Source organism: Biomphalaria glabrata, chromosome 15, assembly GCF_947242115.1.
Source record: "Biomphalaria glabrata chromosome 15, xgBioGlab47.1, whole genome shotgun sequence".
In the NCBI taxonomy this organism is placed as follows: Eukaryota; Metazoa; Mollusca; class Gastropoda; family Planorbidae; genus Biomphalaria; species Biomphalaria glabrata.
In genome coordinates this window covers 10,843,364-10,862,999 of record NC_074725.1, presented here as the reverse complement: position 1 = coordinate 10,862,999, position 19,636 = coordinate 10,843,364, and the positions used below count along the sequence as shown (strand labels likewise).

At 36.2% G+C, this 19,636-nt stretch overlaps 1 protein-coding gene across 10 annotated transcripts in view; it reads right to left on the bottom strand.

The window, feature by feature from the left end:
• The window catches only part of LOC106055604 (rho guanine nucleotide exchange factor 7), a 55,860-nt gene that overhangs the window by 20,914 nt on the left and 15,310 nt on the right, over nucleotides 1-19,636 (bottom strand). For 9 of the 10 annotated variants that reach the window (XM_056011952.1, XM_056011954.1, XM_056011947.1 and 6 more), the window contains exons 2-12: nucleotides 12,371-14,042; nucleotides 10,365-10,502; nucleotides 8,711-8,834; nucleotides 8,239-8,312; nucleotides 7,434-7,528; nucleotides 6,771-6,866; nucleotides 5,519-5,641; nucleotides 4,853-4,991; nucleotides 3,899-3,958; nucleotides 3,660-3,740; nucleotides 439-588 (exon numbers count right to left, since the gene is read on the bottom strand). In XM_056011952.1, the coding sequence (XP_055867927.1) occupies nucleotides 439-588; nucleotides 3,660-3,740; nucleotides 3,899-3,958; nucleotides 4,853-4,991; nucleotides 5,519-5,641; nucleotides 6,771-6,866; nucleotides 7,434-7,528; nucleotides 8,239-8,312; nucleotides 8,711-8,834; nucleotides 10,365-10,502; nucleotides 12,371-13,954 (2,664 nt within the window). In that variant the 5' untranslated portion in view covers nucleotides 13,955-14,042. The remainder of the gene's footprint in view (nucleotides 1-438; nucleotides 589-3,659; nucleotides 3,741-3,898; nucleotides 3,959-4,852; nucleotides 4,992-5,518; nucleotides 5,642-6,770; nucleotides 6,867-7,433; nucleotides 7,529-8,238; nucleotides 8,313-8,710; nucleotides 8,835-10,364; nucleotides 10,503-12,370; nucleotides 14,043-19,636) is intronic. The other variant, XM_056011956.1, reaches the window with a different exon arrangement.

Sequence of the window (19,636 nt, the reverse complement as noted above, 5' to 3'; positions counted from 1 at the left end):
CTACTAGTGTAAGTATCTAGTCTGTAAGTACCTACTAGTCTGTAAGTATCTACTAGTCTGTAAGTATCTACTAATCTGTAAGTATCTAGTCTGTAAGTATCTACTAGTCTGTAAGTATCTAGTCAGTAAGTATCTAGTCAGTAAGTATCTATTAGTCTGTAAGTATCTAGTCTGTAAGTATCTAGTCTGTAAGTATCTACTAGTCTGTAATTATCTAGTCTGTAATTATCTAGTCTGTAAGTATCTACTAGTCTGTAATTATCTACTAGTCTGTAAGTATCTAGTCTGTAAGTATCTATTAGTCTGTAAGTATCTAGTCTGTAATTATCTACTAGTCTGTAAGTATCTAGTCTGTAAGTATCTACTAGTCTGTAAGTATCTAGTCTGTAAGTATCTACTAGTCTGTAAGTATCTAGTCTGTAAGTGTGTTTCCCTCACCTCATATTGATAGCTGCTGAGACGAGGAGTCATGGACAACATGACCAGACAAGAAGGAAACAAAACAAATATCCTCTCAAACTTTTCACCAGTTTGAGTGACCATCTTGACTTGGGATAAATGGACTACCTCCCCTAGCTTGGCAATCTCCTGTGGAACAGTAACAATAAAATATTGAGGACTAATAGAATATACTCTTTCTTTATTTATGAATCAATATTACTATCAATTCTTGTCAAAATCAATAGGTTGGTTGTCACAGACCAAATGCTTCAGCTGGACTATTATAAATGAGCAAATAAAAACAACACTAGGCAAACACTAACCATAGATAAACACCAAAACCTTAAGGACATAAATGAGCTTTTCATAGAAACTTTACACAACCTAAGTTTAGATCAAATCATTAAAAAGCCAACTAGATTAAACAACACATTAGATCTCTTCTTAACCAACAGACCTGGATTAGTAGTTGATTATGATATTATCCCTGGTCTATCAGACCATGAGATCATAAAAATACACAGTCAGATAAAAGCAGTAGCCAATACAAAACCCAAAAGAAAAATCTTACTCTGGAATAAATGTAACCTAACACAACTACACCAAGCTGCATTAAACTTTCAACAAACATTCTTATTAGAAAAAGACATTAACCAACCAGTCGATGACCTCTGGAATTTCATTAAAAACCATCTTAAAAGCATTATAGAAAATCATATACCAACTAAATACACATCAAACAAAATAAATAAATGCTGGTTTAATAATAGACTAAAGAAGCTTTGTAAACAGAAGGAAAACCTATATAGAAAATTTAAAGAAACTAATGCAGAAAGAGTTTACAAAAAGTATATAAAAATTAAACACTTAACCCAAAAAGTAAGCAGACAGCTGCAGAGTGAATACATAAACAATGTAATATCTAAAGATAACAACAAAAACCTATGGTCATACATTTAGTCTAAGAAAATGGAAACAACAGGCGTAGCGCCATTAAAAGATGAACATAACATAATACATAATGATAATGAAACTAAAGCAAACATTCTAAACAAATACTTTGCATCAGCATTCTCAGCCCCAGGAGATAAAGACATATTACTGAATTTGAACCAAGTAGACAACATAGAAGATATAGTAGTACAAGAAAATGGAATTCAAAAACTATTAGCCAACACCAAACCAAATAAAGCTTCTGGACCTGATGGTATTCCAGCTAGATTACTCAAAGAACTAAGTAATGAGCTAGCCCCAGTGTTCAAAATACTCTTTCAGGCTTCACTTAACCAGGGCAGAGTACCAAAGGACTGGAAAGAAGCTAATGTCACCCCCCTATTTAAAAAAGGAGAAAAATCTGACCCAGGAAACTACAGACCAGTATCACTTACCAGCATCACATGTAAAATCCTAGAACACATAATATGTAGCAACATCATAAGCCACTTAGACAAACATAATGTCCTCACACCATACCAACATGGCTTTAGGAAATATAGATCATGTGAAACACAACTAATAGGACTAATTGATGATTTTTCAAAAGGTTTAGATAATAGTGAACAAATAGATGCTATCTTACTAGATTTTTCTAAGGCTTTTGACAAAGTTCACCACCATAGTTTGCTTAAAAAATTAAAATATTTCGGCATTAATGGTCCACTGCATCAGTGGATTAAAGACTTTCTGATAGAGAGAGAACAAACTGTAATAATAAATGGTTCTAAATCAACACAGATAACAGTAAACTCAGGTGTACCTCAAGGAACAGTCTTGGGTCCACTACTATTTTTAATTTACATAAATGATTTACCAAATTGCATTACTTCAGGAACAAAAGTCAGATTATTTGCAGACGATTGCATAATATATAGAACAATAAAAACAACACAAGACACAGATATTTTACAAAGAGAATTAGATGAATTACAGAAATGGGAATCAAATTGGAGCATGTCTTTCCACCCAGAAAAATGTCAGTTGTTAAGAGTAACAAAAAAACTAAAACAAATTAATTCCACTTATCTTATTCATGGCAAACCAGTAACACAGACTAAAAACGCAAAATACTTAGGTGTTATAATAAATGAAAAACTGTCATGGAATCCACATATTGATGAAACTACAAAAAAATCAAACAAAGCATTAGGATTTATTAAAAGAAATTTCTATAAATCAAATAAGAAAATAAAACTAAAATGTTATTTAACCTTGGTTAGGCCAATAATAGAATATGCATCCTCTGTTTGGGACCCCTCAACTCAAGAAAACATTAAGAAACTAGAACAGACACAAAATAGAGCAGTGCGATTCATAACAAACGAATATTCACATTTGACTAGAGTAACACCTTTAGTAAAATCACTAAATTTAGAAAGCCTTCAGGACAGAAGGCTCAAAAGTAAAGTAGCCATTATACATAAAACACTGAACCATAATCTTCAAATACAAAAACAAAATTTAATAAAATACTCTGAAAGACACAAAGATAAAGGCACATTCCTCGTCCCATATGCTAGGACAAATTTGTACAAATACTCCTTCTTCCCTAGTGCTATTAGAGCATGGAATGGGTTGCCTGAGCTAGCCAGGAAAACCAGTGACTTGGCAGAATTTAAGTCATTGGTTAATATGCATGACTAAATGGATGACGCTTAGGACGTAATCATCTTCTTTTTTGAAGTAACGTCTGTATTATATAAGATAAGATAAGATAGGCAAAAATAACATCTGATAAACTGCTAAGAGCATGAACCTACATTTTTAAAATTTTCTGCTAATATTCATTGTTCTTCTTGGTTTTGCTTTAAATTATAAACTTGAAAAGCTTTTGTCTTTAAGCTGCCACACATATGCATTTAACATGTGTCAATAGATTTTAAAAACCAATTTGCATGATATCTCTCCATGTTAGGGAAGATATACAAGTTTGATTATGTACTTATATATACATTACTGTTTGTCCTGTAAACTACATTTTTAGTATTTACTTTATAAAACCTCTCTTTTCAAAGTGGTGTTCAAGCATGTAAAAAGTTTTTTGCATTTTTATATATAAAAACAAATGATTAATAGTAGCCGTCGCACCTATGTCAAATGGTGAAAACAGAATTTAAATAGAGCTTTTTGTTTATTAAATCTAAACATAAAAGGTATACAATCTAAAATCTTATTTGCAGATTTTTCCATTAAAAGAAGAGCATTATCTCCTCATTACTTACCTCTCCTTCCCAGCCCTGTATAACACTGGTCACAATTTCATGTTCCATCTCTTTTAACCTTCTGATTTCCACACAAGAGTTCTGTAAATATCAAGCAGCAATAGGTTCAAAACAATACACTCAACATATTCATTACCTTTCAGCTATAAAAAGATCAGATGCATGAAGTCGCACAGAATAAAAGTAGAAAACTTGGATTTTAATTTAAAAAGCAAACTATTCAGTGAACACAAACTTACATTGATAGTTTTGTAGACTTCTATAGCTCTCTGTGTGTCCCCTCTATCTGGATGACTCTCCTGGAATAAAGGTTGGAACTCAATGTTTCAGAGAACACTTTAACCTAGTTTGTCTTCTTTCTATTCCATAGTTGCTTTATTCTATTTAACAAGCATTCATCTAGATATTTATATTTCTAGGCCAGCAGTGAGCATATTTAGAAGGCATGGTTGGCTGAGTGATAAAGCGATTGGCAGGGTCCAGGGTTTGAATAAAGGTGAAGACTAGGATTAGAATTTTAGGATGCCTCTAAGTAGACCCAACTCTAATGGGTACCTATTAATTGGGAATAGTAAAAGCCTTTGGGCGCTATGCTTGTCACAACACCCTATAAACATAGGCTACAGAAACAGTTGATCTTTACATTATCTACCTTATAGATTGCCTTTACTTTAACCAACTAATGTCAGGTACCACAAGAGTTGGGTGGACTGTGGGAAATCCTTAAAATCCTGATATTCAAAATCCCTGTCATCAAGATCTGTTACCCCTTGGTTTTAAACCAAGCACTACCACTCATAGTTGTAATTCAGGGGCTAGGTTTCACAGACAGAGATAAATGAGAAAAGAAAAAGTCATGTTTTACACTGGAAGTGTCTCAATACAAATTATTGCCAAGAATAAAAATGTCTGGTCAAGGATCTACTTTCTCAGAACACTGCTGAGTCCCTGACACTGTCTAACATGCACATGCTCAGCCTTACACACACACAAATTGGTTGCACAATTTAACTTTAAGTTGTAAAATTACTATTGGCAACAAACTCAAAGCTAAATTTATAAATTTTACTCAAGAATAATTTTTAAAATATATAAAATTCACAACAGCACTTGTGCTAATCATGCTAATGAAACAAATACACAAATATTTTCTACCCAGATCTATGTGATAAAAGAAAAAAGTAAAAACCCACCTCAACATGCCTCTCTAGTTCTTTTAAAAGACTTGGATATTTCTCTAATCGTGTAAAAGGTTTAGATAATATAGTTATTAGTGTCTGTGCTCCTGGTGCAGTAGCACCTTGGGATTCTATAAATTTACTTAATTCTTCTCTGAAATAAAAAAACAAAACAACATGTACATTGAGAACACTTTAAGTACAAACCAAATACTACCTACTTTTTGGTGGGACAATACCACACAAAGTTTTATGTACAACTCAAAGCTCAAGACAAAAGTTCAGTGAATGTCATAATGACTTTTAAGTACCGTTGACTCTTGATAGTCCTACGGTACGGGACTGGGAGAGGGAGGTGGGTGGGTAGGTGTTGGTTTACCAAAAACATCTGCTAGCTTCAAAAATATAATGAAAAAAAAGGTGAAGACAAAACAAATGTGGGATGTGTGACTGAGAGAGGCATAAACCAATTAGCCAGCTATCAAGGAGTCTTGAGTTTGAAACACACCTTAAGCTGAGTTGTGTTTGCTGAGCGCCTAAAGGCAGCAATGAAACCTTCTCTAGATACCCCCAACAAATACAAACAGAAAAGATAGGACAATGCATAGCCTAAAGATGGGCTACAAAAAAAGTAAAACAAAAAAATAAAACAATGTAATCCAATTGTAGTGCTCAACTAACCTTTTTTTCTGTACAATTGAGACAGCTTTGGGATGATTAGCACAGTAGGATTGGTAGAGTTCTTTGATACTCTGAGCAAACTGCATAAAAATACCACCGATTCTTCTCTGATAGGGAGGTAATCTGCAAGACAATAAAAAACAAAGACACCTTGATTCCTGCAGCTTCAGTTGGGTCACAAACTTGACTTCACTGCCAACTTTAGCAAGACTAAAGCCTTAAAAGTATTTCAACTTCTTATACTTTTTTAAAAGAAATAAATAATGGAAAATTGATCAGTTCTACCTAACTTCAGATAACATAAGAAACATTTGTAGAAAGTTAAGTTGACTTGACTTATTCCTATGAATCCCCAGGGGAGCGTACAAGCACAATCAAACTTCTCCGGCTAACACACTTCTACACCAAACTCCGTTCTGAGTAGCTTTCCTCATCTGCTCCAATGTCATTCCAGTATCCAGCAAAGTTACAAACTTTATAAGAGAAACAAGCCACCTAGTGAAACCTTTCATTTGAACTATGCAAAAAAATGTGTTTATCATGACATTTATTTTCCCCTAGATCGGATCTTATAAATTACAGACCTTACTTCAAAAGAGAAGATAATTATGTCCTATATGTATCCATGTTAATGACTTGACTTCTGTGAACTCCCAGGGGAACATAGGGCGGCGACCACACCTCCCCACCAAACTCGGTCATGAACAGCTTTCTTCATCTGCTCCAATGTAATTCTAGTATCCTCTTCCAGGTTTGCTTGGGTCTGCCCACCTTCTTCTTTCCTTGCAGATTCCAATCAAATGTCTTGCAACATTGGTAGCTGGTTTTCACAGGGTGTGTTTCATCCAGCTCCACTTCCTGTTTTAATATCTTGGGTTTTGGTCTCGATCTCTCCTACAAAATTGACAGTAATCTTCTCCGGCCACCTAATTCCCAATATCCAGCATAGGCATCTGTTAACACAGGTCTGGAGTTTTGCCATATTTCTCTCTGAACCATACATAAGGACAGACATCCATGATAATAAAAGACTTAAACTCTGCTAAAGAAGGCATAGTGCCACAAAAAAAAACAGAAAAGGTTAAGACAAATATATTAATGTGCCTGTTTTTTAAGTTTCGTGAAACAAATCTTCAATTGATTTAACATTAATATTGATTAAGTATTATACTTTTGAAATTTAATACATAATGATCAATATGGTTTCTATCATAGAAGAGATTCTGTTATTTCTGCTAATTTTGTTACTCACTTTTCACATTCTTCTAAAGCTGCCAAGAATGACTGTTGGAATGCTATAATCTCTTCAAAGTTCCCTATTAACAGAGTGTATTCTGGAGGTGTGAGTCTGGTAAGACAAAAAGCAGTTTACATATTATGTTAATAGTTTAGCACTGCTAAAAACATTTTTTAGCATAACAACAAAAAAATAAAATAAAATAAAATTGACACAAAATTTGACAAACCATTTTAAAGTTTTATTTAGATAGTATGCAAGAGCACTTTAAGTTAGTCTTAGTTAGTGATGATCTATATGCTCTAAAGCAAAAATTATTATATATACAATTTTAGCCAAGATCCCATTATACATTTAAAAAAATGTCTTTTAGGATTATATTTAGTAATGGAACTCATGATCTAATCATGGTCCAAAATGTCACAAAGAGAGTTTAACAATTATTTAGATATTGTGAACCCAGCACTCCTACCTAAGTCACATATAAAGCTTTGAGAGACTCGTATCAACAGAAAAACAAATTCTTAATCACAACAATGATTTAAGTCTGGAACCTTTAGAAAACATGGCACTAATACAAACATATATCCAGTCTAGAGTTTAAAAAAAATCTGCACTGTGATTCTAATGTTAGACCTTGTGACCCATGACAAAATGCAGACCAAAGGTACAACTCACATGTTGGTAGGCTCTATTGGTTTGATATACATCTGAAGAACTTTAATCATTTCTGTCACATGAGTTTTCTCTGTCTCAATCACATTTTTTAAGACCTGCAAGAAACATAGAAACTTGTAAAAAATAAAACGAAACAACGCTTCAACTAAAAAGGGATAAGGTCAGTGGGTAGTCACTGTTGGTATTTTTGTAATTACTTTATTTATCAAAGATAAAAGCTGTTTTCATGCAGGATATACTGATTTATTATGCATTTGAAGTAAGTAAAATAGTAAATGACCTTAGTGTCAGTAGCATGTATGGTGAGACTGAGTGTATTGTTTCTTTGCTATTTAGGTATGAAAGATTTGTATTTCTTGCTTCTATATCCCCAGGAAATGAATGTGAATGATATGCACCTTATGTGAACTGAGTATTTTGAATTGACGTACGACAATGAGTTTTGTGTGTGGTTTAACATAAATACAATTTCTAAACATAAAACTTAGAGAAAGAAGAGGGGAATATAGATAGTCTCTCAAATTTAACTATTTGTAATAGCTCAATCAACTCTTTTTCTCTAACTGGATTACATATTGTATTTTAAAAAGCACAACAACTAGGTATATTGCAAATGACCACTCTTTTTCTCTAACTGGATTACATATTGTATTTTAAAATGCACAACAACTAGGTATATTGCAAATGACCTAGATGAATTAGTTGTATATTGTCAGAAAAAAATAAAAATATCCATGCAGTATTGGTCTTTTGATGTTCCTGACACTGAAGTAACTGGAGGTAATAACAGAGGGTCCCCACTTACCACATTGTGGTAGAGCTGCATACTTTCTCTCTTGTAGACTGGCACATCTCCGGTCTTGTTCTTGTAGCTCACTTCTGCAACACAGATGGAACGCATTTCTTTAGGTTGACCAAAGTAAGATTCATAAGAGAGGTTACAGATGAAATTTAAGCAGTTTTAGACAACTATTCTTTCTGGCAGAACTGACATGTATAATTTTAAACTAGACTTATGGCATCAACAATTTTTTACATTGCTTCCATAATATGACTTGTTGATAAAGTCAACATTTAAGTTAGATTTAAAATATAAATATAATTTTGACAAAAAGAATTTTTTTTTATCCCTTCAAGAATGAAAACACAATTTTAAAGAATGCTCGACACTGACTCAAATCACATTCTAAATCATATATATGCAAAATTCTCTTAACATTCAAAAGTATAAAAAATAAAAGTAACAAATGAAACAGAAAATGGACAGTAATTGTTACCTCCTTTGATCTCTTTCACATAGTTGCTAGGAAACCATCCAGTCCGTCCATTCAGTGTCCCTTCCCACCAGCCTTCATCCCAGCTCTGGGTCACTGTTATGATGTCCCCTTTCTTGAAACACAACTGAAAGTTTACAATAATGTGGATGCTTTGAACAAATATTACACAGCACTATATCCGACAGTAACCAATACATATTTACATACAACAATTGTGGGCATTTATTTAAAAAAAAAATCTCCTTAGGGCAGGTAAGTGAAGCCTATTCAGTGGTATACAATTTAAAAGTGTGTTATGTTAATGGTCACAATGTTATTATATTGATTAATTGGAGATCACTGTTGTGTAATGGCTTTAGGTTGAGTAGTTTTGACTGACCTACAGGTGAACCAATGAGTGTATGTGTGTGACACAAAGTGCCTTCACCACCAGTTTTATTTTCATTTTAAATTTCTAAGACAAAAGCCTGTCAATGTGAGAACTACTGAGGTGGAAAAAAGACTTGCAACACAACTTACCCAAACTATTGATTCTAGGTACAGGAGTAAAAAAGGCAGTCACTGTTATATGATAGCTGCATGGGTTCTAGATTATGTGCAACTAAATCAAGATTACATAAGATGACAACACTGATATTTAATTTAAGGTTTTTGTAAAAATAATGTGTGAGTAGGACTAACCAGCAGGTGTAATTTTTTTTTAAAGTAGCTCTTCATTAGTACCATGGACATACAGTAGCAAGAACAACATAAACCAGGCTCTGGACATACAGTAGCAAGAACAACATAAACCAGGCTCTGGACATACAGTAGCAAGAACAACATAAACCAGGCTCTGGACATACAGTAGCAAGAACAACATAAACCAGGCTCTGGACATACAGTAGCAAGAACAACATAAACCAGGCTCTGGACATACAGTAGCAAGAACAACATTAACCAGGCTCTGGACATACAGTAGCAAGAACAACAAAAACCAGGCTCTGGACATACAGTAGCAAGAACAATAAAAACCAGGCTCTGGACATACAGTAGCAAGAACAACATAAACCAGGCTCTGGACATACAGTAGCAAGAACAACATAAACCAGGCTCTGGACATACAGTAGCAAGAACAACATAAACCAGGCTCTGGACATACAGAAGCAAGAACAACATAAACCAGGCTCTGGACATACAGTAGCAAGAACAACATAAACCAGGCTCTGGACATACAGTAGCAAGAACAACATAAACCAGGCTCTGGACATACAGTAGCAAGAACAACAAAAACCAGGCTCTGGACAGGAAGGAAAAGGGCTGGGAGACCAAGAGTCAAAGATGGAAGGATGGACATAGACCCAACTGAAGAGAATTGAGCAGTCTGATGGCATAGTACTATTGCGTCCCCATGCTCCACTGGGAGTCAAAACGACCAAATCAAGTCTTTAATGCCAATATCACATCTAACATTAAGTGGCACAAAAATATGTGTCTTTTATCATCAATTGAAATGACAGCATAATTATAAAACACAGAAATGGCTTTTATTTTTAAAAATCCAATGTTGCTGTTAAATCTGGAAATTAATTTGCAGGTCATTTACCTATGGACTGATATGTAAGTGTAAAAAGCTCGAGTTTAATGAGATATTCTTTGTTCAGTCTATTCTTACCTCATCGTTGTTAGATCCTTTAAAGCTGTGGATAGCTTTTACATGTTTAGGCTGCTGTCCCCCAGACTCAGCCATAGTTTTCTGCCCCTGAAAGTGAGGGAACTTGGTCTGAGGCCGTGGTGTCGCTGGCACTTCCAGCTACAGATAGAATAGATTTAAGAAAAAAAATGTAATAGTCATTTCAAATGGTGGCTAGTCACTAAAACCCCAAATACTTTTGCTCCATGGTCTATAAAAACTATGAAATCAGCATTAGTTTCAATCAAATTCAAATGAAAAGTTTCTTATAAACATATCAATGAATGTGAAACTTAAAAAAAATAATAATAATATGTTAATCATGTTATTAACATGTATTATAAATAGTAAAATAAGAATCACAATTTCAGTGCTATTTTCAAGACCTATAAAATTGTTTTTTAATTTTTTTCTGAGATAATATAACAGGTAAATTATGGTTATAGGTAAAGGCTCATGACAGATTCAAGACTGAGAGAGAAAAGAGTGATCAACAAATGAAGAAAAAGGACAATCATTTATTAGTTGCATGTTTTTTTAATTGTCCTTGTCTCCATTCTCCTTGTCAAACTTTAACTTTGTAAACTTAATTTGGGGGAGAGGATGATGGCCAATTAAAGATTTATATAGGTTAAAAATACCTAAGTGGTGTGTTGGCTGAGAGATAAAGGGCTAGGCTTCCAAAGCATGCGTTCTGGGGTTCGAATCATGGTGAAGACTGGGATTTTTTTTTTATTTAAGTTCTTAGGACGCCTCTTGAGTCTACCCAGCTCTTATGGGTACCTGACATTAGTTGGGGAAAAGTGAAGGCGTTTGGTTGTTGTGATGGCCACATGATACCCACATTAACTATGGGACACAGAAACCAATGACCTTTGCATCATCATCCCAGTTGTGAAAAGGGAACAATACTTTTTTTTTTTTAACTATCTATGAGTAGAGTATTAATTATTTCATTTGTTATTATTAAATATTAACAGAAATTGAATGAATATTTAGCCAGCATGTATCAAGCTATCACCACACACTTTTTGTTCATGAATGCAAAGGATAGATCAGTTGTGTAGAAATGTTAAAAACATGAAACTCTTTCCTTCACTTTACAGAAAAGCTTAATATAACAGATATGATCTGGAGGATCTACTCTACTTTGGAACCTCTACTCACTTCGCTGTGATGATACCCTCTTCAATAGTACTAATCCCCCCCCCCCCCCCCGAATCTTTGGTAGTGGCACACTTTTGTCTTCCCTCTCTACAAAATTGTTTTTTGCCTCCTATTTAATCTATTGACTACATATACCCCCCCCCCCCTTTTCTATTCATTTTACTTTAATCGTGTGGTAACTCTCCCCTCCTTGGTTATCCCCCTCAGCTCAGGTAATAGAAAAGACTCTGTAGTTTGAGAGGAATTAGGGATGTCATAATGAGAGAATAGGTCAAAAATGTGGACAGCTGGTGTGTATTTTTTTTATTACTACAAGCTGGAAATACTTTCTTTCAATTCAATGCTTAGAAACAGCATTATTACGCAATGCATGGAAGATACAAAGTGAAGGGATTCATTTCACAATCACAAGAGTCAGTTATTTTTCAAGCTTTAAAGAATATTAGTGTTTAGATATGAATAGTCATATTTTACATACAAAATGTTGAAACAAATTGATCTTGTTTTGGTCTATGGTTAGGTAAATGGAATTTCACAGAAAAAAAATGTGTAAACATTAAATACTTAAAATAAACTCCCCCCTTAAGGAAAAAAAAAGGTTCTTGAAAAAAGCTAAGAAAGAGAAAAGTTTTTAGATCCAGCAATTATTTAATAAAATGTAACCTGAATAGAAGACTGTGATTGTGTAGTTTAGTTTTATGGTGCATTCAAAATATTGTCAGTTTTTGTTTAAAAATTGTATTTTAATTGACTGGTTTCATAAGAGAGAAAAGAAATGACTATAAAACTGTATAAACAACACAAACACATGTAAGACTTACTTCCAATAAATTTTCTATTGGTTCGTAATCATGCTCAGGACTCTCACTCTTGCACCTCCCACCATTGGCCAGATGTTTGTGAGCTGTCCCAGAAGTTCCTTTTCGATGTAAACTGATTGGCGACTGACTTTCTGACCGCTGTGAACGGCCTGACAGCTGCTTGGCTGATCTTGACTGTCTGTCAAGAGTATGCCCTTCAGGATCTGCTCTCTTGGAGATGGCTGGCTTGGGATCAACCTTGTCTGCTTGAATTTGCTGATCTGTGTTGGCAGATGGTTTTTGGCACTGACCAGGTGTAGAAGGTAAAGGGCCTCGTTCTGAATGGGCACAAGCTGTAAACTTTGAGTTTGGAGAAAGGTCTGACCTAGGGCTAGCTGAGCGAAGTTCAGAGATAAGCACTGATAGGTCTGGCACTTTATTTACTGGTTGCTGTCTTGGGGAATTTTCTACTTTCTCTGAGCTTGGATCTTTGAACTTGTTATCTCGCTGTTTTGGTGGTGTGGTTAGATTGCTTGCTTTCGGCCCTGTCTGACTTTGGAGTAATGGGTCACTCGCTTGGTTGGACGGAGGCCACCTGTTGTTTATGTTTAATTTGGCTGGAGTGTTTTTACTTATGACTGAATAAACATTGTCTCTTACTGCCTCATTTGAAACTTTAAGGCCTGCTGACTCAGAATGGATTGAAGGAGAGGTAGAGAGAGGGTTTGGGTTGTGATCTGATGGCTTGTTGGCTTTTGTTGGGGATCGTCTTTGGGGGACAGGTGATTCTGGGATTTTGGGGATGTTGCTTGGCTCCTGGTAGTCGTGGTGGTCAGCTGGGTTCCACTGAGGAGCCTGGCTCAAGGATGCTGCAAGGGAATGAGCACTTGAACCTACCTGGTGAAACTTTTGGTCAACGCTGTCCAAGAACGGCTCACAGTGGTATTCTGCACTTAGACGATCTGGTGATTGTGGTCTTACTGAGGAGTAACCAAACTGATGCTGCACATGGCGTGGAGATGATGAAGACTGTGCTATCAATGGGGATGCTCTCACATGACCTGAAAGTGAATGTGGGGAAGAAGAAAAACTAGATGAGAAATTGGATGGGCAGGAGGAAGCTAGTTTTACAGGGGAAGAGGTAAGCCCACTGACGTCCCTTTGGACAGCCAAAGTGTCACTTCTGGGAAACTGGTAGTGGCTGTAACAGCCACTGTCACTGTCAGCAGTTTCATTGCTCACCATACTAATATCACTATAGTCACTGTCTCCAAAGTCTGTTGATCTTGACCTGTCAGAACCAATGTAATCATAAGGGTTCTCCTCCAGGAGTGGAAAAGGCATGGTCTTATCGCTGGCATCCTCCTCCTTTTGCACTACCGCACCACTTTTCTCCCCACTACCATGACGACTACGTGGAGACCATGATATATCAGGATAGCCTCCCTCTACGTGCTGTCCAAACGTATTCCCTCTGTGGGCATTGCCCACCAGTTCATTAGTGTGATTGTCCAGCGGAGGGGCATCTAGTGAGGCAATAAAGTCATTGATTTCATTCACAATGTCTATGTACTCTGTGGGGTACTCATTGTTTGACCACTCCATTCTCAGGGGATCTCAGTGCACAGCTCATAGCCAAACAGACACTTTACAATGGTTTCATTGTTTCTATTAGTTCAACTTTGTATACAAGCTACATCACAGAGTAAACAATATAAGTAGAAGTAAAAACAAACAACACTGGACAGTACACTGCATGCTGTCCTCTGCAAAACCCCATCACAATGAATCTTTAAAAACCCAGTACAACACGAATCACCTGAAAACTAAATTCACCACATTTTCAACACAAGCTAAGAACACAAAATGACACTTAAAACCACCTTAAAATTAATAGGTGCAATCCATTTCCAGCACAATAAAACTTACAAAACTTAGCACAATTTGAACCACTTTAAAACTAATAAATCTAGCCTGACATGAAATAAATATTTACAAGACATAAGATTTTTTGTTTGATTTTAAAATTAAACTAGACCAAAACAGAAGTGAACTATAGATTGCTGGCATATTGGTTGAGAGTTTGAATCACCACTGCCATCCAGATCAGAGGATGAAACACCCAAATAAATCATCCTGGAATAACTTGAGCCTCAAAAGAACTGCAAGAGATGTTCTAGCAATTAGGGAAATTGGTCATGTGACAAATGGTCTGCCAAACTAAAGGAAGGATGAGCTGCACTGACAGGACCTTACTTCAAATGGACCTACTACTAGTGTAATCCTCAGCACACAAAAAAAAAAAAGTCCCATTTTGTCTCATAAAGTTATTTATTTATTTTTTTAAACTGAAATAAATCTGACTAGAAAGAAACTCAAAGCTATAAACATTTATCATAACAGCCAGCACTCTCCCTTAGTTTACAATCATTTGATTTGTTTGTTTGTTGTTTATGAAAAGACAATGAATAAAGATGGACAGCTTGTTGAGCACTTGAAACTATTTAATGGTTCCCCAAACTGCTTCGCATATTTAACAAGTTTCCAGCATTTTATTTAACCTGATACAAGTTTGCAAGTAAATAATGACACTAGTAAAACAAAAGGTTGAAGTAAAAAAGCAGAAGTGGTCCTGGATACCCAGTGAATTGTGATCTATGTGCTTAGAATTAAGCTGTAAGCAAGACTTTGGAAATGTCACACCAGTAAGTCTCTAGTTAATGGAAGACATGAGGCTCAACTAACTAGTAGACAACTAATTACAATTAGTTTCTTGTTTAATCAATCATACACTCCACCCCACCCCCCCAAAAAAAATTAAATTTAACACAGAAAAAAAAAGAAGATCTAAAAGCACTAAGTCTCTAAAGCCTACATAAGAGTTATAAACAATAGAACCTCCCCACTTCCCAGACTTCTACACTCTTGTCAAGATCAAATAGCTTCACACTTGGAGCAGCCAGTGGTTGACCTTCACCACAAATTAACAGGCTCTAACTACTGAGCGCAACACGGGACAAAGTGGGCCCCCAGAGAGCAGGAGGTGAGTTGAATTAAGAGGCTGGCGACATTCTGTGTGAGAACAGGTCAATTAGACACAGGCAACACGGGATAAGGGGGTTAGCTGAACTGAAGGTATGGAGGAGGGGGGGGAGAAGAGGTCGGGGGGGGGGGGGCTCCAGTGTCAAGATCACACTTCTCTAATAACAGAAATGAAATGCCAAACTTAAGGAGCACAAGTGACTGAGAGAAGAATGAAACTTTCCTGGCAACAAGCACGCTGGTCATTTGATAGCTGTACTAAGCAGATATTAACTCATATACATTACAATAAATGTACTTATGGCAGAGGAATTTTTTTGAAGATAATAAATAATACACCAATATTCTGTCCTATATCTCTACTACGCTATCCCAATTAAGGCTGTAACAGCGTGTGAAATAGGAACTGATACGAACACTTCTATGAAAACAAACATTTGGAATGAGTGTGCCATGTTTTATTCCGCTCGTGTGTTTTACTGAGTTGACTTCGGGAAATACAAAATAAATGTGTGCGTTACAAAACTTCCATTTTCTTTGAGGACTTTTGCTTCAGACTATTGTGAACACTAAACAGACTGACTAACGGACGCTTTCAGCCAAAACAAAGGACTGAACTAAAAGCGTGGACATGGAATATTGAAAAGATGATAATATGCTGGTAGATAAACAGGGGAAGCGTGAGAGTGATTGATCGATTGTGAAATATGCTTACTAAAGCGATGACTAAGTCTAAAACTAACCCTTGACCTTGGAAAACAAAAGTCATTATCCACTTCCGCCAGGTCATCCCATAAACGATCAAATATTCATTAACCTCGCATTATGGTCTACACGGAGAAAGAGAGAGAGAGAAAGGGGGTGGAGGAGAACAGAAATAATACTATACAACCGAGAGGTAAGATGGGAATGGGGGGGGGGGGAGGAGGACAGTGATCTCAATAAAGTGAAAGGACGGGGCCAGCGATGATATTTGCAATTCCCCAAACGATTATGATTATTGCCTCTATTGACAAGCTTACGACCACGTGACACAACAGAACCAATAGAAGCCCACAACCACCTAGCACCGCCTATTATGAATTCAACAAAAAAAAAAAACGCAGTGGACTTTAATGTCAATAGTAAATCGAAATAATGGCGGCCAAGAAAAAAAAATAAGTATGGAAATAGGCGTCATAAACCAGGCCATCAGCTGGCCAGAAACCTATGAGGATCGCTTGAAGCGATGCTACGTTGACGACCAACACAAATGATTGTTGGTAATGGCGACACTAAATATCTACTTCCGCTCTATATGAGGAACTAAAACAACTGCCCTGGTTGAGACTAATGACCTATTTCTTTAAATGCTAATTTGATCAAAGGTTGGCAAATAAAATGGACGTATCGGTGTTCGATTATGCAGTACCCACTGAGCTTTAGGTGACTTTATAAACAAAGTGAACACAAATGTCTATGAACTATCCCTCATGATACTTCCAGTGTAAGACCCCTGACATAGACTCAATAGAGTGTTAAGCAAACACGGCACAATACTTTGTATACATTAGAAACGTTTCTTCAGCGAAACTAAACAGTCACAGTGTCAATCAAAACAAAGAAGAAAAAGGAAAAAAAAAACAACTCGATTTTAAACAAAACATAATGAATATAAGACAAATCTTTTCTTCAGCAAATGGCTGGGTTATTCTGGGTTTCATTTCCTCTCTTCCAGAAGTCTAAACAAAGGAAACTGGAACTTCCTTTCAAATAGTAAACAATGAACGAACCCAGTTTCATCTGGCCCATGCACATACAAAAGCACCCACTCATAAGACTTGCTTTTTTTTTTTTTAAGATCACCCCTCTAACATTTTCTAGAATCAAATCTCCAGATCAAGCACCAAAATAAAAAGTGTGGGTAGCAGACGACAGGAAATTGGCCCCGGGCACAGAGCCCACCCTGTCAGGCGGAGACGGGGCTAACACTGAGGTTCGAAGTGAGTACCATTCCTTCTATCGAAACAGAAACTACAAGAGAGGGGGTAGGAGGGATATAACGAAGGTAAAGGTGGCGCAGTTGGGTAGTAAAGGTGTAGTAAGGCCCCATCCACGCCCCCCCCCCCACACCGTTTGGGAGCAGTGCTTACCTACGTAGAAGTAGAAGACTTCGACTCCTGACCTTTCCCATTTGTTTTTAAATAGAAATAACCAGCATCCCAACAGATATGTCTTAAATAAAGTCATGAATGATTTTATAAGTCTAACCCACTTGATCATCACAAACCATCTTGAGTTTTGACTGACCACCAAGTATACTGGTAGGAGGAAAGGGGATGAAGTAGAAAAAACAAACTAAGCAGACAACATTTAGTAGATCTACGTCAACATTGTGTAAAGACGTCTGCGTGCAACAGAAACACTTACAGTACATCGAAGTAGCGTTTGTAAAACTAGAATTAGTTGTTTTCGACCATTATTTTTTTATGAGAGAGAAAGAAAGAGAGAGAGAGATCTAGAAAGAGAGATCGAGAGAGAGAGAGAGAGAGAGAGAGAGAGAGAGAGAGGGGGGGGGAGATACAGAGAGAGAAAAGAGGAAGTGAGTGAGAGACAGAGACAGATTAGCAGTAGTAAGATAAAGAGAGAGAGAGGCGACAGAGGAAGTCAGAGAGACAGAGAGAATAGTAGTAGTAGTTAGAGAGAGAGAGAGGGAAGTAAGAGAGAGAGAAAGAGAGAGAGTGCGCGCTTAGTAGTAAGAGATAGAAAAAGAAATTGTAGAAAGAGAGACAGAGAAAGGTGAGAAAGGCGCAAGAGAGAGGCAGACTATGTTATAGGTACAAGATACTATGTTGTCTAGCACCTGTAAAACACAATAAGAGTGTCTCCTTCTGTCGTGTTAATTGTACAATAATATACACACCAATCTCACTTCTGGTTCATGAACATAAACATTCTATATACTTGGGGGGGGGGGGGGGTGAGTTAGTAAAGTTGTTAATTGTGTCTGTTGTATAAAGTTGTATTTAGAATTCTTGCAGGAATGGTTCAAGCAATTTTTTTTAGTGGCCCCCGAAAGGGAAAAGACGCTATTAGTTTTATGTGGAATGTCTGTCCGTCCGTCCCGCTTAGATCTCCTAAACTAGTAAAGATAGTCAAAATCCGACATCATATTTTAGACCATTCACAGTTCTGATGCAACGGCTACTTTTTTCTTTTCCGAAAGCAAAAAATCTATTTTTTAAATCACTTATGCAAGCAGTTTTTTCATACAAAAATACACCAGATTTACAACTTTTCACTATTGTCACATGTAAATTATGAGTGAGTCTGGTGTGAATGTACACTTTGGTTTCTTATAGTTATAATGTTTTTTGTTTGGTGTAATGCACAAATTGTAAGACAAATTTCCTTACGGATAATAAAGATTATTATTATTATTATATTATTATTATTATTATTAATGGTAACAAACACGGGAGGCTGCTTAGTAGGGGAGTAAACTAATTTCCATATTTTTAACACATTTATGCAAACGGTTTTAGATTTTTTGTAAAAAAAATATTTTTTTAACGGAAATGTTTTTGTCTTGAGGAATAAGATTGTCCCTTTACAAAACAATTAGAGCAATTATATATTCATTATAAGACATTAGTTAGGCCAGGTTCACATCTAACTTCACATTCATTTTCACCTATCCTTTGGACTGTGGACCGCTGGGGCACCACACAAGATCCGTCAACCTTCCTTCTCCATTCTTCTCTGTCATTTGTCTTTGATAGAATTTTATTCTGATGCTCTTTCTGAAAATATTGAAACCTGCCTCGGTGGACCACTTCGGGGGCCGATTTTGAGTTTGTGTCTCCACACAAACTGTCTTTTGTAACCTTGTTATTTTTTTTTTTTAAATATACTTATTAGTTGTGATGTTTGAAGCCCAACTATCGGAGTGAGACCGAGAGCAAACAGCTCCCAACTAGCAAGTCTGTGGTCCTAAGAAGACAAAGCCTCGTGTTGCCAGGGGAAGAGAAAGTTGAGTGAAAGTTGTCAGATCTGAGGCAGAGCTAGGAAGAAATTTAAAAAAAAACAAAAAAAAAAAACACCAAGCTGGGCTTTGATCTTGTAAACAGACCCGTCCATAGATTGGCATCTAAACAATGAAAGGACTGGGTAAGGGTGATGTTTTTGTTTTTTTTTAAATACACAGCTACTGCTTAAATAAAGGATATTTTTAAAGGATCACATGTACTAAGATGAAGGTTATTT